The sequence below is a fragment of the Rhamphochromis sp. 'chilingali' genome (genome assembly GCF_963969265.1).
Source record: "Rhamphochromis sp. 'chilingali' genome assembly, chromosome: 8".
NCBI classification, from domain to species: Eukaryota; Metazoa; Chordata; class Actinopteri; order Cichliformes; family Cichlidae; genus Rhamphochromis; species Rhamphochromis sp. 'chilingali'.
Genome location: NC_137935.1, coordinates 25,724,977 through 25,746,883, shown reverse-complemented (window position 1 = coordinate 25,746,883; position 21,907 = coordinate 25,724,977). Strand labels below are relative to the sequence as shown.

Sequence of the window (21,907 nt, the reverse complement as noted above, 5' to 3'; positions counted from 1 at the left end):
CACCAGTCTGATAAGCTAGCTGATGGTGTGGAAGAGTGGTGTGAAGGAATGCCAAACCACATGGTTGGAGAGTCTCAACCATGAGCTGAAGTCGGCCAGGATCTACAGAGTATGTTTAAGAGTCGGGAAGGCAGGCAAGCTGAGAAATAATCATCAAAAACCAAATTCTGGTCCTACCATGAAGGATGTCATGCGTCTGGTACTAAAAGCAGTCAAAATAAGTGTGTTAGGGCTGACGTGACACTTACCTTAAAGATGATCATTTCAAAGAGACAATTACAAATCAAATCTTTTGTGTTGGGTCTTAAACCTAACAGTATTACACGGGGGGAGCCTCCATGGATGAACATTTCAGGAGAATCCAAACAAATGAGAGACTCAGTCTGGAGAAGAAGTGCCACGATTTCCATGTTTTATGTATGATCTGATCCCAGGTTCAAGTCAAATGTACAGAATAGAAATGGTACTAGTTAGCTGAGGGTACATCGTCACTTTACAAATGATATCGCCTTTTCTTGTGGGTTTTGGTTCAAATTGACTCATGTTCACACAGACCATAGAATAGAAATACATCTGAACATACCGTCAAAAAGATAGTAAGATATTTACACAATGTGCAAAACATCAATACCACATCATCTGACGTTGATATTGCTTTTTTCTCCCTCCTCCTCCTGCCATTTTTAAATGGACAATTCCAGAAACAAAAGACAAAATTGGTCTTACAGGACAAAAACCATGAAGTCAATGAAACCCTGAAAAGAAACACCATCCACAGCAGTTATCTTGGCAGCACACTGTACAGACAAATCAAGATCCATCCATACACAAAGGTTACAAAATTAAATAAAAATCAAGTCTATAAGTCAAGAGCTATATTCAAGGGAGGTCACGCCTTCCCGTCTTGCATAAGGCATAGCATCTGATGGGCACTGCCCTTACACAGCAGCAACCACCAAAGCGCTGCTTTACTTCTGAGGTCAATGAATGGGTTAATTTAAAGTAACTTGTTAAGATCAGCAGTAGAACCAATCGCGCTAGACACACCTAAAGAGTGAGATGAAGAAGAACTACAAAAACCTGAACGAGGAGACAGTAAACGGCACATACATCCTCAAAAAAAAAAAGAAGAAAAAAGCGCGCGTACGCACACACCGACAAATTATGCCTGGTTTCTTGATCGTTCAGCCTCTTTGAGAATGGATGAGGGTGAGGTTAAGTTGTGAGTGGCTGTGGCCGAAAGTGGAGCTCTCAGCGGCAGCACAAACACAGTCACTTGGATGTTTGTACCGCTTTATTTCGCCATCACTTGGTTTTCTCCTCCGAGTGCCTCAGCTGCTGCAGCCTCTTGGCGTAGCTCTGAGCCATGGAGTTCACGATGGAAATGACAAAGTAGCAGACCATGACCAGCACCACCTTCTCAAACACCCACGACAGCCAGTTCTCATCCTGAAAAACCCCAAATTAGGGTGGATATGCTTTATTTATTTTTTACCCTCGTACAAGCAAACAGTGAATATCAGCTAGACTGATAAAACCAGCCATTTACAACTGAAGGATATGCTAATAATTAAGAGACTGCTATGCACAGTTTGTCCACCAGAGGGCACTGACACATTTTATACAGTTATTAATTAATTACACTTATTGAGATCTATATATATCTATATCTCAATATCTGAATTTGCATCAACACTGCTTCCGAGTCTCTAGTGCATTGATTTAAAGGTAGTTAGGTAGATACTACAGCTTTTAATTTTACAGATTATATTAAACCTTGCCAAAAAAAAAAAAAAAAAAAAAAACATAAAAAAAATCTCATTCACTTAGTGGCTGCCCTTTAATAAATATACATATAAAGCTAATAGACCAAAAATAATGCATGGTAAAGTCTAAATCTTCTTACCGCTGGTGCACTTCCTCCAGCATGGTGCAGCTTGTTCCTTTGTGCTTCCAGGTACTGCCTGAAGGGCTTCTGGAGAGATGGCCCTAGTTTGGGCACCGACCTGACATGGCATACCCACAAAGCAGCAACAGATAAAAAGAACAAAGGGGAGAGAGAGAGAGAGAGAGAGAGAGAGAGAGAGAGAGAGAGTGAGAGAGAGAGTGAGAGAGAGAGAGAGAGAGAGAGAGAGAGAAAAGGAGGTGAAACATTTAGTTACTTACCCTTTAAGCAGCCTTCTTAGACATGGAAACCAAAACTTCAGATCCTGCACACTAAGCTATTCAAGTCTTCCCTTTCCCTGAACAATACTTTAGAGAAAAAAGAAAAAGAAAGAAGGTGGTCCTCGCTGATCCAGTCAAACAGCATTCAGGCCAGGCAACAACTGCTGAAGGCCCCATCCTACATGTGGGCCCTATCTTGGAGCTGCCACCTCCTCTAATTGTTACTGTGAGCAGGAGCAGGCAGCAGAGAGGAATGAAGCAGAAACTCCTCAACCCTCCTTTTATACCCTTTAGCTCTCTATAGGAGTCTGTGTCAGCCCCTTCACTGAGGAAGTGAGTCGACATGATGTCATCACCTTTACCAACATTGCTGCCTTCTGGATGGAAAGACATCTAATGAGGGCGTGCTAATGCCCTTATTAGGTAGTGAATTAGCTCACTGGGGGGGTGGGGGTGGTAGTCATTATTAATACAATTTTAACAATTCATGTCATAGACAGGTACTGGTACTGTAGTTTTACCACTGGGTCAGCAGCAGTACAGTTTGAAGAAGAATCGCTACATGACCTCAAACTTATCATTACCCTGAAAAGAAAAATATACTGCAGGCTGTACTCACAGCCTTCCCACCGCATGAATTCAATTCTGGCCCTGGACAGGACATAAACATGTTGTCTAGACCTGACTAGACTAAGCAAAAACATGAGCGATAACACACACACACACACACACACACACACACACACACACACACACACACACACACACACACACATATGGGGACTGGGTAATTGCTGATGTCACTTAAACCTAACTAGTTTTGTGTGATTCATTCTTGTTATCGCTTTGACTTTACATGTAAGCACACATGAATTCACACAAACTGGAAAAGAAACATCCTGTATCAGCAAGGAAAAACTATCTGCACACATCATAGCGAGTCACTGAGAGTCATCTGTACAGCAGCAGCAACGTGGGAAAGAACCTTGAATTTCATTTTAAATCAGATAGTGTTTTTGGTAAAGTCAAAAAGAAGTTCCTATGAAGGAGGATACCGATTTTAAAACTAGCTAAAGGTGTGGGCCGCCTGCAGCCAACTTTGACCTTAGGTGGGCTGGAGCAGCGGGAAATCTTCTCTGTCAGTGTGAAGAAGTTAAATCACACATTTAATCGCTGAGATATCGTAATATAAGAAAAAAAAAAAAAGTGCAATTTCAGCAGTATGTCTCAGTTTTTGTCTTTTTTTTTTAATTGAATGGGTCTGGCCACGAAGCATACACCCGACCCATCTTTCAAATCTGGGGAAAAGGAGGACGCATTTGTTGGCTGCACTTGTCGGAGTCTTGTAATTTGGACAGCCTTCATCGCATCGCTGTGACATAATCGACCTACAAATGCGGCCCCTGAATCTGGACACAGCTACGATACCGGAGACTGCTTCTTCTTCTTTGGCGTTTTACGGCAGCTGGCATCTTCCATTTCAGTCTGTTATTACATTCTTAAATCCTACAACTTATTCCTGCATCTTTCAGGATCTTACAAAGCTTCAAACAACAAATTTTAATTAGTTGTCGATGATTTTGATAGTCGACATAATCGTGACTAGTTGACTAATCATAGCAGCCCTATAATACATATGTACACACACGTATATAAATGTACTTCAATAGAACAAGCATTGGGGGCTTTCATAGGTACTTTCAGCAGCTCCCCTATTTCCCGAGGGGATCGACACAGTTGGATCCACATGTTGATTTAGTGCAGGTTTTATGCTTGATGCCGTTTCCTGACTGAGCTCTCCTCATTTTTAGGGACCAGCACTTTGAATGTGACCCATGAGACTGAATTCCTGTTTCCTCCTTATCTCAAACCGGATGCATTTTATTTGCAAGTGTTAACCACTACACCACAGACAGACTATTAGGGGGATTTTTTTTCTTTATTTCTTTGAATTTGCTTAAGATTTGAGACGTTTACAAGGACTGTGAATAAATTGCCTTAAAAAAAAAAAAAAAAAAAGTGCTGAGTTTGTCTCTTCTGACATCCCGTGCCTGACAAATTCCCTCCACATTATTAAAAAACAAAACGAAATTAAATTTAAAACTCAGCATCTTCAAAGAAAACTGAAACAGATGAATCCAGAGCCAAGACCTACCTACCTACATACATACATACATTTATTAAAGTCTTATTACTTTCAAAAAAGCTTCTTCTACAACCTCTAACCGCCTCTTCTCTCAGTCACAGCTCAACTCAGTGAGTCAGATGAGCATGTTTGGATGGGACCTCACACGCCTGACCACCAATGCTCTAGCAGAGATGGATTGCACGTGTGGGGGGGAAGAAATACCTTGGTGTGTGTGTGTGGTGGTGGGGGTGAATCAAAAAGAAAAGAAGGAAAATGCGTGCACATACGATACGCCCCCGCAGCGAGAGCATTTATTCATACAGGATCCCCAATCAGTGTTCATAACGCATCTGAAAAAGTTTACAAATGTGCTGCCAACCACAAAACCAACGAAAGACAATGACTCCACCAAGTTTCTAATTAAAGCAGGCTTTCTCACACACACGCACATCAGTACAGGACATAATAAAACAATTGAAAAAAACTTACCCGATGAGTGACACCATTTGCTCCACTATGTGCTTGCTAAAGGTGATGATAACGAAAAGTTTCTGAGGAACAAAAAAAAGAAATAAAAACATTGATGACTTTGCTTTGAAATTCAGGACAGCTGATAAAACAGAATTATTATTTTTTTAATTCTCAACTTTATTCATAAAGTCTCCTAAAATGTGTAGCATTTTCAAAAAACATTTGTTCCTTAAAATGCACCTTTTTTTTTTATAAAAAAAACAAAAAAAAAAAAAATTTTGGCAGAAAGATGCGTTTAGATTCTTAATTTTAGTGACACAACTCTGAGAAATTGAGGCCACATCTGACATTGTTCACAGACACCCTAATTATGAAACTCAAACCTGGCGGTAACCTAAATTTTGGTCTGTGTGAGGGGTTTTGTGTGGTTTTCAAAGCACCCAAGTGGAGGGGTTCCAAAAAAAACAACAAAAAACCCACTTTTTTTCCCTTCTCCCCCTGGTCCTGAAACTGATCAGCTCTAAAACGGCATGACACATGGCCCCCTGGACAAAATCAGACAGGATATGGCATCCAACGTCCATGAGGTTCAAGGTACAGAATTGGGGGGGAGGGAAAAAAAAAAAGGACAAAAGACTCTCCCCCCTGTAGCCTCTTACAGTCTGCTCAATTTCCTTCTCTTCCCTCACATCCACTCTACATCCTTCATTACCCCCACTGCCTCAAGTCCTCTTTGTCTGAAAGGTCTCATAGTGAGATCATTGGCTGGTACCACCAAGAGATTGATAGGCTTTAGTTTGTTGAAACACTCAACAGTGTGCCTCAGACGCAGACAGCCCCTTGCAGTCTGAGCTTACATTAGTCACTAGTATGGTAGACTCAACAATACCCTCCGTAATTAAGTTGTGTTTTTTTTTTTTTTTTTGATCTAGTGCATTTTTAAAAATCCAAACTCTTGTTAAATGCTTCTTAAAAGCTTCCCTCCTTTCATCTGGAGTAAGTTTATGTGGCGTGGCATGCATCTGAAAGCTCAAACCAGAATAAGGAATCCCCGAAGGAAAAAAAAAAAAAAAAAAAGAGCGCCATCAGAAACAGTTAACCAGAAGTGTCCAATTAGGACTTTCTCATAGTCGCCACCTCATGATTTAAACACTGAGGCTTGATCTTTCCCACACGTTTTAGGCTTGTGGGGATTGTTCAAAGGGTATCACTCAGCAGTGGATAACCGTTTTTTTCCTATGAGAGGATTTCTGAGATGCATTATTACACTGCGGACAGAGAAGCGCGACGACATGAAACAAAAGATGAATCATATTTGAAGGCAAGATGCTGCAAGTACGTGGGCCTGTGGGGCTTATGTTAAAAAAAGGAAAAAACATGCTGCTGTTTGAGGTAAACCGTCTCTCTGCAAGGTTTAAACCACCTCTGATCAATGCTTCCACTGTGCTGCTGACCTGTATGTGCATCTTGATGATGGCTTTCCCAATCAGAGTTGCTCCAAAGAAGGTCCAGAAAGGAACCAGGAAATGGCCGCAGGTTATTCCAGCCAGGTCGAAGAGAGGATTAGGAATCTGAAAATGGGCACATTAGATCGTAGTGATTCGTCGTCTGGGCACGAACATTAATTTGTTCGTAACAAACTCAGTTTAAAAGTTAAAAAAAGATAATAAAATAATTTTAAAAAGGCCTGAAAACTTCCTACTCACTGAGGCACAAGCCAAGATGCCAAAGAATCCCACTTTCTGCACCATGTGCTGCACTCCCAGTTTTGCTCTTGTAACAAAATCCTGCAAAACAACAACAACAACAACAACAACAACAAGTGAATAAAGTGATTGTAAGTGCATCAATGGCTGCCAGGCAGGGATTGTCATTTTAAGCTGCCGGGTTTTTAATTCTTGTTACACTTCCCTGCATCAAAGATTTCACATGTACACATACACATCTCTGAACACACAACCACTCTTGTTTTCTTAAAATAACCACTCTGTACTTTTTGCAAATGTGTGTACTTTTTTTTTTTTTTTTTTTTTTAAATCAAACCAAATGTTTTAACAGTGCCGCCGTCTCCAGTGTTATTACAAGGAGCAATAGAGTACTGATACCTGCTATTTTAGAGCAATTTAAGACTTTCTCTGAGGTTTGGTGAATTTGGTACAAAAGTGCAGAGGACCTTTTGGTTTTTTTCTGAGAGGCTGAAACATCTGTGGCTATATTGTGAAGATCTGAGATAGAGGAAAAACATCAAAGGCACAGGAAGCCAGTGTAAAAAAAAACCCAAAAAAACAAAAACTGGCACCATGTGTGTTTATTTTCAACAAAAAGTCAAATTTAAGTTTAGTTTTTAATCTTCTATAACTAAGAAAGCACCAAAGTACCGAGGTTGATAAAAACTAAGTCCTTTTTTCATGTTCGTTTCAGTGCAACCGTTCATAAAAACTGCATCCTGAGTCTTCAATGCTGTTACCCTTTATAAGGCTTATAATGCACCCACCGAAACAATTACCGTATTTTTCACACTTAAACTCGTAACTTTTCTGAAAAAAATCAACAGTGCATGCATTATGTATGAATTCTGGTTGTGCTTACTGACCTCAAACCGGTTTTACTTGGTACACGGCGCTCAAAAATCTGTCATAAAATGTTTTAGTATGATTTTGGTAAGCTATGAAGCCGCACTGCTTGATGGATTGTTGGAGCATTAGGGCTACCGTAGTCAGGAGCCTCACGGAGTAATCTGGGTCCAAAACTCCATCCGCTTCAGGTCCCAAAGTCACTACGACATCACTGAGAGTTAAAAACTGTCTAAATTCTTTCATCTTTAATAAAATGATCAGTGTTGCTGCTTTACCAGGTGTAACAATTAAGTTTAACATGCAGGCATCCATGAAAACAGGATTTATTAAATTTAATTGAGTTAGAAGTTAGCAGGAAGTTAGCTCGCTAGTTTCCACCTAAACATGATATAGCATGTTCTGACTGAGAGATTTCTGAAAAAATTAAAACGTACAGCTCTGCTATCACTTCCAACATAAATGAAGACAGAAACCTAACAGCAGTGACTTTTGTAGGGTTACTGAAATTGGACTAGTTAGTATATAATGATGTGCTACGTGATCGCTAGCGACACAGCTATGTTAGCATAATATAAACACAGTAAAGCTGGAGGATGAACGCCAACTTTTTCCCACTCGATAAAAGTTAACGTGAGGGTTCCCGATGGTTAGGGACAAATGCAATCGCATGGCAGGATGCTGTAAACGGACCAAACTTCAGTCAGGAGAACAACTGAGATAATCCATCCACAATACGAGGTTAGTCATTAATATACTGCAACAACATGGGAATAGAGCAGCTGCGTGAGAATTCAACATTAATGAATTAATGGTACAGAAGTGGAGGAAGCAAGAAGAATGAGTTGAGTAAAGTTTAATGCGCCTTATAATCCGGTGCACCTTATGGTCAAAAATACGGTACTGGTGATATAATAAGACTTTTGGTAAAAACTTTTGTGTTCAGAACATCAGAAAAAAGGAAGCACCATGTTTCTCTAAAGGCTTAAACAGGTGCTCATCAGTAGGGTGAACACAAGCCTTATATAAATAAATAACGATGTAGATTTCCTGCTAATTCAGGCATAACGTGTATTGACTCCAAGTCTTCCTCAGGGTTTTGGTCATTTTTATGTAAATCAATTCATCATATATGGTTCTTCTCCTGATATTGGATGAGCAACTCTAAAGCACTGCCTCCTGCGGTATGCACAGATCTGTAAACAAGCAAATTCTTCTCATCTTCAACCAACCTTTCACCACTTGCCTGGATGCAGCTCGAACATGTCTGCTCAGATTCAATTTGCTCACTGCAATACTACAACACTGCACACAAAGGCAGGTTTTACCACATTTAGGGACATGCGTTTCCATTTTTGTCACACTCAGTCTTTTTTCTTCTTCTTTGGTATCCATTCCAATTACTGTTTTATGTTAATGGGTCTTTGCAGTGCTTCTCAGAATGCCCCTGACACACACCTAAGTGTATATGTCCTGAACAAAACAACACCCTGTGAAGATGACCTTGTCAGCTGAGAGCCACTGAAGTGGGACTAGGTGATGGAGACAATGGACACCATTTCTCTAATTTCTGTTCTGCTTACGCAGCCTCTGATCTCAGCAGTCTCCAGTCATGTGAACTCAGTTCCTGACAGCGCTGCCTGTCATTCAAATTAGAGGCCGGTGAAAAGAGAGACGGAGGGAGGCAGCGAGAGAGCAAAGCCCGAGGGATGATTAAAGAGGGAGCTGTGCTCAGGGTGACTCACCCACGAACACACAGATTTACTGGAAGTGCAAGAAGGGCGGGGCTTCACTGAAGTCACGTGCCACTTTGAGACCAATCACTGGACAGTGGCTTTGTGGTCAGTTGCACATTATGAAATTAAACCATATTAAATAAGATCATATCGTATTGAGTCTGTGGGCACCGTGTAAGCAGCTACATTAAAATAAATCCGAACAGATGTATAGATAGATAGTCCAATATTGAGTGTAACTGCTTTGCTCTTGCAGTACAAGGCAGGCTGGATGACTTTGGGCCCCTGTTCAAACCAAATATAACTTATTTGGAAAGAATTATAACTTTATTTGTACAGTGCTTTTTAAAACACACTGTTACAAAGTGCTTCACAGTTTGAATAAAACCGCACATTAAAAATAAGAATACATGTTCCAGCACGCAGACCTTCATGCCAACATGCACACTTCCATAAACACATTAGAAGTGAACAAAAGCCAAAAATAATGGGAGAAAGATTAAGAAAAAGCTAACCTACAAAACGGCAGTCATTTAAAACAAACCGCAGATTTAGCCGGCCTTAAGAGCTGCAACCTTAAAAGCGTGATCGCCTCTGGTTTTAAAAAAAGGAACATGGAACAGCTAAGCGAGCCCGATCAGATGATCTGAGAGGCCAGCTGCTGTTGTAAGGTCTCAGATGCCAGAGCCCGGCCATGTAGGGCTTGACCTGTCAATTTTTAAATGGATTCTGAATTTTACTGGAAGCCCGTGAAATGAAGCAAGAATAGGGGTGATAAGGGAGCGCTGGCTAATTTTTGTGAGCGGGAAAGAAGCATTAAAAAAACAAAAACAAAAATGGAAGCCATACTCAATTAAATAATAAGTGATATAACTTAAATGTCGCCTTTTTAGGTTTCTCGAAATCACATTTATCGAAATGCATATCTGAGCATAATCCTTCTTTAATCTTTAAATATTCTTGATGTTCACACCAGTGCACATCCTAGGACCTAACACTTTACGAAAACAAGTGCTTCTGACCTGAGCACCCTCGGCCTGCTCCAACATCTCCTCAAATTCCTCGTAGTCCTCATCGTCTGGATCAGCTCCCGACTGACGAGCCGCTCTGGCCATGAAATAAGGAGGCAGCTCTCCGATGGCGGTGCCGGCACCCTAAACATAAACAGAACATTTTATGTTTGCGATAACTCAGTTATGCATCAAACTACTTGGTGAAAGATTAGATATACTTTGGATTTATGCACAAACGAGACCAACACAGCCCTGAAAAAGCATCTTTGGTGTTTGTCAGGGTGGATAACTCTAGTGTATCTTTATTCAAGCTAACACTCACCCACATACAGGCCTCCAGTCGGACCTTTGACATGATTGAGAAGAGGGAGATTGTGTCCTCCACTCCTCCATCTTCGGGACAAACAATCTGGTCTGGGTAGGGAGGCTCTGGGAAGTCTGTGGACCCACACTCGTATGCTGCCAGGGTTACTGAAGCTATATGAGGGCCCTGAGAGGAGCGAGACAGATGGAAAATAAGCCAAGTTACATCAACCCTTTACATCTTTGAAACCCTTGAAGCTCCTTTCTGAACTGAGTGGTTTCTGTCATATTGCAGCCATGCTTACAGAACAAAATGACTGAGTGTGTATCAGACGTTAGTGAGGGTGGTCTCTGTCCATGTGGCAACCCTTGGAAAAATCCATGATAGAGATCTTCACTGACTCATAACTCATTAAAAAGGACAGGGGAGGTCATCAACTGTCTTTATGATGAAAAATGCTCAAAAGAACATGAACGTAAGGTCATAGTGTGAGCAAAAGGCTACTCAAAAGACTCTCGAACAGCAAAGTTAAGGGCTAAAGATTGATTTTCTTTATATTTTAATTATTAGTCTGTGTCAACTTCAGCCTTTCAAACAGGAGCAGATATTTCATATTGCAGTCGTGCAATATATCTCTCTTCAACTAAAGTTGTCGTTGTTGTTCAAAGTCCTTCCAAAAGGTGTTGATTGTGATCTTTTTGTGGCCTGCAGTTTGCAGTAATGTTTGCAGTAATTTAAGCTGCTGTTGTATTGTTAAACACAGCTTGCGAGTGCTACATTGTAAGCAACAAACACAAAGCACCAGCAGCTGAGTCATGCCGCCACTCTGGCAGGTAGCTATGTCATCACTTATCACTGTCGAGGCGGTTAGGTTGAGCCACCTGGCCTCAGTAACAGTTGGGCAACCTGCAACCACAACATAGCTACTTCATTATGCTTCTTTGAGGTGAAACAGGCAACAGTGACAGTAGATGGACAGCGCACAATTAGTCTGTGCTGACTGCAAATGCTTCATCATGGTAACTCTCCACCCACTCAGAGTATGAGCACACAGGAGGCTTCTTTAGTTTACACAAGACACTCCCTTTTCATCCAAGCAGGACTTCATTTAACATTAGCCCTTTGTGAGACAACAAGACACTGTTACCAAGGAGGAAAACACACCTAAGCTCTTAACATTCAGACACGCTTGTTTGATAGGAGCTGTAGCAGCACCGGCACTGCTCTCTTTGTTCATTCGCATCAACAGAAGTCATTCAGGATCTATCAAACAGTTCTTTGCTTCATCACTGGTCTGCAGTGATGAAGGTCTCTGTTCCATGCACAGAGACCCTCTGTGCATGGAACAAACATACATGACATTATTTTCTGTTTAAACCACTAGTGGTATTCAGTGTGTAAAAGGTGGTTAGGAATATGATGCAGCAGGAAGGGCCATAGGTTACTTTTAACTCTGGCCTAGTAAACGAGTTCAACAAATTTCATTAAAAAGCAAAAAGTCCTACAGTGAAATGTTGACCTGATGGTAGCGGGTGTGGTCATGTTTAATCCTGAGGGATGATGAGCAACCACAATAACTTAAGGGGAAAGCCAAACATTCAAATATCCCTGTGTTTGGGTTCAATTATGTGAGATTCTGGTTGAAAGTGGAATGAATTCACCCAAAAATTGGGAAACAATCTCAGTTAATCATGAAAAATTCCTGAGAAGATTGCCAAAGGGGTGAACTGACAAAGCAGTGCATCGACGTAAATGAAAACCTTTTTCATTTAAATTATTGGTCTCCTAAAATTTAAATTCTCAATTCAGACATGTATAAGTACAGGCATCATGAGGATGAGTCATTTAAGCACAACATAAAGACTAGAACCCAGTGTTTGCTTGGCAACACATCCAAAAACATCATGATGAAGAGTAAGCTCATACTGGTGAGTTACTCCCCTCACCCGGTGGATCACAGTGACCTCATGCTCTCTATGTGGCCATGTGTTAATGCTTCAGGCTTGAAGTAAATTCCGTGTAATTCTTCTGGTGGGAAATGTGGTTTTTCTTCAAAAACAATATTACACATTTTCCGTCTATGGTTGGTATTAACGTTGAACAGAGACGTGTGACAGAAGTTACTGCAATGTGAATGACTGAAATTAGTCAGATCTATCAACACGGCACACTCCGTTTCCATCTCGGGTCTAACATCGCAGCTACTTAAACCTATTTTGTGGTGCAGGGGTATTCCCTCGATCACCCACACTTCTTAAGAGCTTTACAACTGTGTCAGTCCCACACTCGGTGCTTGCTGACTGGCCAATTTTAAGTCTACTGCAGCGCTCACTGGAGTGAAACGGTTTCATGCCATGATGCCAGACAAATCAAACTGAACAGAGTGGACAGATTCAAAAGGTACAAGCACTCAGAGCATGAGCTAAACTTTAGCAAACTAAGAGACAGGAAATAATCTCCATATGAGCAGTGGGCTCACGTCAAGTGACAACAATGTAAAGAATGCTTCACCATTTCTGTGAAAAATTACAAAATATCAGAGGAATTTGGAGAATTAGGCACTCTCAATGAAGCCAATCAGGACAAACAATGAAAGCAACAAGGGGAGCGTGACAGTCAACAATAATTCCATGTGTCAATGCACAAGAATCCTTTCCAACCAAACAACCTGAACAAACAGACTTGATATAAGATATTACAAAGATGGCAGAGGACGAAAGCTCCAATAAGAGAGAATGATTCAATATATGAAGTGAAATAAGCTAAATAGATGCCTGGGCTGGAACGTGAGACACTGCTGACAGATTGCAGGAGATTCATACCAGCGTTTGATGGGTTACTCATTAGGATTGCCCCACAGCTATGGGCAATTCTGTTGCAATTAACTTTATCTTGCATATTTGTATCATGCTTTCACAATACACTGTGTCATGCTCTGCAGAACAGAGTACTAGAACAGAGTTCATAAACAATCCATATGCAGCAGTTTCATACCTATGCAGAGAAAAAGACCAATACCCAGTCTGATGATGTGTTTAGTATATTATGAACAGGTACAGAAATAAAAATTACACGTGTAACCCAATAAAGGGATCTGGTACGCAGCAAATTTCATTAATCACCGGTGTGCTCTGGTGGTGATAGAGAATTCACAGAATCTTAGATTCCCAGCTCTTGTTTTGCTTCCATTATTCCTGACCGCAAGAGATGGTATTCGATTACTTATCAACTTCATTGGTATGACTTCAATAAAACAAGGTCATGATGAATTTGCATTCACCACAGTGCAGTTGCGGAGTGAAGGACCAGAAGAAACTGTTGTACCCACAATGTGAATGGCAACATTAACTTTACAGAAGTGGGCGAAGGTACAACAGGAAGTCCAAGCAGCTGTGGTACAGATGTCAGTCAGTGGAACATCTTTCAAGGTAATGTAAAATGTCATGGGTAGAAGAGACATTTTACATTATGCCCCATTATGCTTGCCGCTTTAGTCGTATCAGACATAAACAGGGAAGTCCCCATTTATACTAGTGCTGATGGCATCAGTGCAGTATTCTCCTAAACAACAGGCGTCACCATTCAGGTAAAACCTCCACAGCAGCACTGGTAAACGTGTTGAATCAGTCAAAACCGGGAGCAAAGAAACGGCAGAGGTTTTGGCAAAGTTGTCTCCAAAAGTCTCATCTTTTCAAGAAAAACTCACGAGGTGAGGCTCATATCAGGAGTCCTTGAGCTTCCATGCAGGACAGGCTGGATCTGGTGCTTAGATAGTTGATACAATACATGGTCAACGTGTTATTGGACTGAGCACGGAAATGCCTGAGGGCCAAGTATACAACCCATAGCTCCAGCACACCGATGTGAAGCAGCCTCTGCTCCTACACACTGTCCTGTGCTTCCATACTGCCTTTGCTAACTAAGAGGAAGGCATCTGTAAACATCACCTCTTGACCTGGAGGGAAGGTGATCCCAAAAGAATACTACAACAGTGGAAAGCCCAGACTGCCACTGACCTGCTTTGGTACCTCTTCGGAATCGAAGTCCAAGGTGTTGATGAAATGAGGTGTAGTGGGATGACTGCAGTTGCCGCTGTAAGTTTCCCCAGCAACCAAAGGAAAACACTGAATTTGAGCCTTGAACTTCTTTGAAAACAAGAAAAAGGCTGAGAATGTAATCCACCCTCTGGAGGAAACAAAATGAGGGCATTTGCCTCAGTACAAATGTGGGCAATTCCTTGAAAACAATCCGACACCGATGACAATCTGCTGACATGGTATCAAATAACACAAAGTTTACCGTGAGCCCTAACTGGGACATATGGACGAGAGAAGAGTTCTGTCCGAGACAGTGTTCATTTTGTTTACTGATATTTTTCTTTAACTGTTTTTTCCTGATAAAAACAAGACAATACTACATAAAAACAAATGCATGAGGACAAAAAACTGTGATGAAATATACCGACACTGTCATCGACAAATAAAAACCAGATGAAAATGTTCTGGAGAAAAGAGATGCAATCACAATTGATTAATTTGTTTAGCGAGGCAGGTCGAGTTTGGAGGTTATCCAATCAAAAGAAATCTCCTTGTGCAGCAAGGTTAGCGGGCACAATTTGATCTACCACCGAATAACAGGATGTGGTGGGGCCCTCCCATGTCCTCCGTTTCATATGAAAACGCGGCAAAACATGAAACGTCAACGGAAGAGAAAAGAAGATATCTGGACATATTTCACATTTGATATCAAAGAAAAGAAGATGCTTTGTTAACAAACTTCTCACACCCTACAAATTAGTAAACCAAATCAACTTCAGATTTGTTCTATGATAATCTTATGATATTTAGTTGCCTAAAACTTCAAAAAATAAAGAATTTAGATGCCTAAATTATAACTAAAACTAAATTTTATTTTTGTCAAAATAAAAAAAAACTATGACTAAGACCACCTGCTCCCAAGTTAAGGTGCATATATCAACCCACCATCCACAGATGGAAAAAATGCACGTGGCTTTGGCCTGCAGAGGGAAAGTGCACCTGGTTGTAAAGACACTGCATCTTTGTCATGTCGGCTTGCAAAAGAAGGCAAATCAGACAAGTGACTTCTCTCATCAGCTGTTTGGAGTCGTGGTTCTGAAGGAGTGGTGACAACAGCAGCAGAGAGTCTGCTGGACAGCAAGTTAAGGAGAAAAAGCCCTTAATCTAATAACCTATGGCAAACTATAAGGCCAGTGTTATAGAAGAGCTTAAGTGCAAACAGTTCCCAAACATAAAGGGATAAGGCCCCCTAATGAGTGAGTATGGATTGATGAGGAGTTCATGCTTCTCCCATTTCTAGTTAACGCCGCTGTCAATCATACTCGACTAATGTAAAGCATCATCCACGTTGAGCAACACACAGTTGGGATTTTGGAGGTTGAATTGGATGAAAGCCCCTCTCTGTAGGTTCTCTGTAGGCAAATACCTCCACAAATAGACACAATCATAAACTATAAAATAAGCAGGAGAGCCTACAGAACCTCTTCGGCTGAAGGATCAGCAAACTTCTTGGTAGAGATAGGCTGTAGGTATGAAACCTCTGGAGGATGGAGAGTAGCTCCAAATGAGAGGATGGAAAGCTACCAGCAAAGACCGTAAGCAACCTATGCTATACTTAAAGACAAGAAAATTAAATTGCTGGGTGCCAGACCCTAATATCAGTTTGCTTGGATCACTGTGGGTCACACAGGTGACACATGTGACTGCATATGTAATCAACAGATATCCAGGTATTACATAGCATCTCTGGCGACCAGGAAGAAGGAAATAAAACCTGAAGTATGCCTTCTTTATAAAAGTGTCCAAAGGGCCAGCTCTGTTCTAGGATGCCCTCTGGACCCAGTGGAGGTGGTGAGTGACAGGAGAACGGCGGCTAAGCTGTCATCCCTGATGGACAACATCTCCCACCCCATGCAGCAGACTGTGACAGCACTGAGCAGCTCCTTCAGTGGGAGACTGCGGCACCCACGGTGTGGGACGGAGAGATTTCGCAGGTCTTTCCTCCCCACTGCTGTCAGACTCCATAATAAAGACTTTAACTGATCAAGCACACACATCCATACATATGCAATAATACTAAGTGCAATAATCCTTTCTGTCATCGTTGTATTTTTACTCAGTTGTATATAGTATTTGTATTTGTATTCTATTTTTATCTTATTGTATATTTATTTTATTTTATTCTACTGTATATAGTATTTTATTTTATTCTATTCTGTACAGTTGTGTACTGTATTTATTCTTATTGTATTCTAATTTTTGCCTCATAACTTTTGCACTGTCCACTTCCTGCTGTGACAAAACAAATTTCCCACGTGTGGGACTAATAAAGGTTATCTTATCTTATCTTATCTTATATACAAGCAGACATGAGGTCCTGTGCTGCTGCCAGTGCCATGCAGGTAAATAATTTAGTGCCCAACAGTTTATGAAAATGAATGCAAGATGTTGAAGGAAATAAGGGTGAACAATTATCCAAACAAAACAAATCCCTACTGTAATGTGATTAAAGAAAAAAGAAGTCAATCTCTTGAGGAACAAGTCAAACTCCTCTGCGGTGGAGTAATCTGAATTCCTTTTTTTTGGTCTAGACACAATGTTTCATGACTTGACTTTTGGTACATAAGGACAAGTTATTATGAAAACCAGAGCTGTTTAATATTCTCACTGCAAAAGAAAAGCACAATACACAACCCCACACAGAGTATATGGCACGAGCCACTGCTGCTACGTCATTATTGTTGCACACAGTATGTAAAGAAGCAGAGCACTAGACAGCTGTAAAGAATTAATGGAGGGAGTGTACACCATTTCTTTAAAAAAAAAAGAAGAAGAAGAAAAAGGGGAAGGTCACAGTTACATCTTTTCCCATTATTTCATTATAATGGAAATGGCTGACTCAGCTGAACCACATCGGCACATGTTCTGCAGCACAGAAGCCACATCATCAGCCTGAAGCGGACTTTGGTGGAGAATTTCTTCCTCTCTTTCATTTTGCTAAATTCTCCTTTTAGCCACAACCAAAGACCAATGACGCATGTTCATGGTGACTCAGTGTGACAGTCACTCTGTGACTGCCTGTCAGGGGAAAATTACACTTCACTCACACAAAGCCTTCGACAGACGTGTGACAAACGTGTGACGTTAGAAGAAACACAGGGCTCATGGCTCGGTGTGGACTATGACGCCATCCTCTGGTGAGTACAGGAACAAACGGACAGCGATTTTGCAGAATTCTGCAAATGTAGCATTTTTGTAAGAAAATCGCTAACTGTTAAGGTAAATTATATTCTGACCCATGCTGAGCATAACCAACCAGATAATGTCGGTAATCAATTTCTCTTTACATTTTGTAGCCTTTAGTCAGGCCAATATTCAGTAAAACTCAGCTAACTCAATCTAGACCAGAAATGATTAACACAAGTGGAATTAAATTACATTTCTTCAAATTTGGAATATGGTTACATCTTTTCCCACAGTTTGGTGGTTTACACATTCACTTAGGTCACTGGTTCAATTCCAGCATGAAGAAGGGCATCTGGTGTAAAACTCAAATCAAATACGTAGCGCTACCTGCCATAGTGTGACAAAGGAGAAGCAGCTTTATTCTGAACTGTAAAATAACGACAGGGAGTAGGATCTGTACAGACAGGTAAAGCTGAATGACTCTCGCTTACAGGTATTCCCTGCTCCTTTTGCAAATGTTAAATTTATATTTTTCAATATATGTTTTTAAGCTTTTGCCAGTTTGCAAGTTACTCACAACTATCCCTGCTCTCAAAATTCCTACTATGACTACACTTTGTTCTTAATGGTGCGTAGCCACGCTTTGTTTCATATCAGTGAGTACTGTTTCACGCCTAAAACGGTCTGTTGTCTATGCATATAAAACCTGTTCAGTCTAAATATAAACCATGTCATTGTTATTGCCTCTGTTATCTACCTTTACTTCAGTAAAGGTATTTTGCGTCTGCATTTCCATACGGCTGATGCTATCTTACCAGGTAGAGAAGGAAGGTGTGCAGACCAGTTCCAAGGCCCACTGAAGACAGGATCCCAAGGCCTACCCAGTAGGCACACCATAGGAACTTCTTTTCCAGATACTGAACATACTGCAAAGGAAAAAAAATTGAAGAAAATTAACTATATACATAAATCAGACAAGGGGAAGGGCAGGGTAGTCACCAGCGTCTAAAAGATCAGATGATGATCTTTCAAGGTAAAATCTAAAAAGTTGAGTGAAAATCTTCCCTTCAGGATTAGCTGAATATCTGTTATCACATAAGGTCTGCATGTGTTGTCTGGACACACAGGAAGTCACTGTCACTTAAGTGTAAAAGGCCTGAATCACAACTTCCTGTTTTCGCTTCCATTGAATTCTGAAAATTTGGACCATAACTGATGATTTATACGTCAGCTTTAAAAATAATCGAGTGAAGTTTATAAAGAGTGAAAACAAAAGTCAGTCACCATCAGTCATATCGCCGCTTCTCCTGATGCTGATGTGGAATGACTGATGGACAGAGTGGGTGGCTACTGTCTAAGGCCTGATTTTCAGAGTAGTTGCAGAGTGGTTTGAGGTTACATTGTGCGTATGCCATAAATGTCCGACTGATGCATAAACTCCCAGTAAGATGGTAAGGTTTACTTAAATGTGCCAAAGAGAAAGGCTCCACAATCATAAATGAGGCAAACATAAGAAAGAGAATCTTCATTTGGCTCTTGCAAAACATATACCTTGTATTTTGTATGAAGTGCCCAAATCAGATTGTCCACAATTAAAAAGTGTCACATTGCTCACCTCTACAATAAATGATACAAAAAGTTAATCTTTTTTAGGCGTTTAATAACTACATTGGTTTATTTATTTAAAAAAGCATTAGACCAATATTCATTACACTCCGTTTACAGGGAAATTCTGTCTTAACAGTTATTGCTGCACAGTTACAATGAAAACAATATGTTTTTCGATCCCATTACCTTATTTTACATTAATATTTGTGATTTTGACATATTTAAATTTGCTTTATTCTTGGGTTATTTTTTCCCCCTGCTCATTTCCTATGTTTGACCTGCTGTTCTAGGTAAATGATTACGCCATTCTCAGTTGGTTCTAGGAAGCCCTGAAGGACTGTAGTGTTTTAACTGAACCGTGACAGACCGTTGCACAGATGAATTTGTAAACAGAACATTCAGACAGATGACTACATGATCAAGGGTTACCTGACAACAGTGCACACTGCATTATCTCACAATGCAAAGTTTATTCTTGGAAAAGTCTCGAGCAGGATAAAAAGTGACTCATCGTTAACCTTTAAACTTGCCGATGACAAAATAACTGATTAGCTGATTCTTAACGTCTCTAAGAAAGCAAAACAAGTCGAGGCTTACTTGCTGGTGTTCTCCCTCAGTTGAGTATGCGATGGAAAAGAGAGAGCATAACACCAAACACAGGAAAACTATGCCTCTCCGCTGCCAAAGCCTGAATCGGGAAGCAAGAAAACACAATCATATCCCCTTCCATTCTTTCCCCCCTTAAATTTAAGTGTCTCTGGTCTCAATAAAATGCACAAATCCACCTTCTGGGGCATAAGTACTTTTTTTTGATACAGCAGCTTAAATCACAGGGTATGTCCAACCAGGAGACAGCTTCATTTTAAGAAAAGAATCCAGGAAAAACCTTTAATGTCTTACTTAAACGTCCACTCCTTTAGCTTAAGGAGCGTCTCCAGGAGAAAGTAATGCAAAGTGGTAACAGGTCTCCTCCATAGCACCAGAGACAGGCGCTCTTCCTTATCCTTCTGTCTCCTCTCTCTTAATGACAAGTCTGGAGAATAAAACGAAAGAAAATCACTTTGACACTCTGTAATACTTACAGACACAACACTTATTGCCACTTCTTGAATTGGTAATGCTAAATGCATAATACATGTACTCTGTAATGTACTTGTTTGCACCTATGGAAAGTGAAAATAACCCATAGTGAATCAGTGTGAGTGTTTATAAAGCGTGAATGCCATAAGGTGATAGGTGCAGTTCTGTGTCAAAGGTTACACAACAGATACAACTGATAGAGTTTACCTGCGGATTTCCCATTCAGTTTGTCTTTAGCTCCTGCGCGTTTCTGAGGCTGCTCACAGCTTGCTCCATTAGCTGCCATGTCAATCACCGTCTGGCAGGTCAGGCAGTCTAGGACGAGAGAGGAGCACGACAAGTAGGAGTTGGAGTTTCCCGTGTCCCCGTTTCTGAACGGCTAAGAGATTACAGCAGGGATTGTGTAGAAACTGGAACTCCTTATCAGCAGCTGTCAACCAATAAACTATCAGTTAGTGCGAACCTTTCGTTCACACGCCGGTTAGCTGACATTCAAATTCAAAGACAGAGATATAGCACAGAAAGCAACGAGGCGACTGTGAAACTATTACAGACTGCTTTACGAGAGCGAAGGCTACAGCTGACGTGAGCTGTCGTCTTTCCGTAGGTCAGTCTGTAAGTAGATATGGTGCTAAATACGTGCATAACCCTCCACATGCTAACCGGCTAGCCAAAATACTAACGACCGAGCTAGTGACGTCTGTACCTCAAAATCAGGCGTTTAAACTCAATAACGAGTTCCCTTACTCACCGAGAAACGTCTAAAACAACTTGTTGCCGCTATACTGTTGTAGTAATGAGAAAAGACACACGTTACACAGGAGAGAAACAGGGGAATGTTTGTTAAAATTACATGACATCTGTACCTTGTTCCTGTCCTCTTTACCCGGAAACAAACGCAGGCACTGTCAAAGTAAAACCAGCACTACTGTGCACCACTGGGGGGGAAAGGCTGTAGAAAAAGTTTTTGTTCACATTATGTTGTAATTAATTAACTGAGTAAATGTGGGAGCGATTCATGGTGTAATGACAGCATTATAATAACTTACGATGAAATCACATGCTTCACTTCATAAGCGAATACATTTATTGTGAAATAGATGTAAAAGTCCATTTCCGTTCCTTGTGAGGAGCAGTCCAATGGGAGGTTGCCAGATTTGCCGAAACAGGGGTTGGAGGTGGTAACTGTTATACTATCACTATAAACCTGCAGGTCTATATTAATGTTATCGCATATATGTGACACTTCTATGGTCTTGGAAAGTTTTAAGCACTGACAAAGCCTGAAAGGTCAATAGGTTAGCATGTACCTTGAGTCACGCGGTACACCTAAACGTCACTGGCACCAGTAGAATCTACAAATCAGTCTGGCTGCCTGAGGTTATGAACATCAGAGTTCAAATGTGACACAAGCATCCTTGAAGGATTTCCTCAACATTTTCAGCCATCAAAGGACAACACTGACAAACCTTATACTTTCTAGAGCTCCAGATTTCCTTATCATCCTGTGGTGTTGTCCCAGCCTTCACACAACATTCACACTGAACAAAAAAAACCACGTGTTCTTTTAGTCTTTATAGGGACTTAGTAAGAATGGCTTTAAAT

The 21,907-nt window shown here is 40.8% G+C and overlaps 1 protein-coding gene across 3 annotated transcripts; it reads right to left on the bottom strand.

The window, feature by feature from the left end:
- Nucleotides 1-394: 394 nt before the first annotated feature.
- vmp1 (vacuole membrane protein 1) lies at nt 395-21,206 on the bottom strand. 3 transcript variants are annotated; one of them, XM_080889767.1, is made up of 12 exons: nt 21,169-21,206; nt 20,510-20,617; nt 20,123-20,255; nt 19,820-19,910; nt 18,430-18,540; nt 10,410-10,577; nt 10,097-10,228; nt 6,472-6,552; nt 6,220-6,336; nt 4,784-4,845; nt 1,907-2,006; nt 395-1,449 (listed from the first exon to the last, which is right to left on the bottom strand). In XM_080889767.1, exons 2-12 carry the CDS (start codon nt 20,586-20,588, stop codon nt 1,306-1,308), a joined length of 1,218 nt encoding a protein of 405 aa, XP_080745893.1. In that variant the 5' UTR covers nt 20,589-20,617; nt 21,169-21,206; the 3' UTR covers nt 395-1,305. The 3 variants fall into 3 exon arrangements, with proteins under 3 accessions (XP_080745893.1, XP_080745892.1, XP_080745891.1); XM_080889766.1 differs by having other exon boundaries at nt 21,054-21,188; XM_080889765.1 differs by lacking the exon at nt 21,169-21,206 and adding an exon at nt 21,054-21,076 and having other exon boundaries at nt 20,510-20,732.
- Nucleotides 21,207-21,907: the final 701 nt, after the last annotated feature.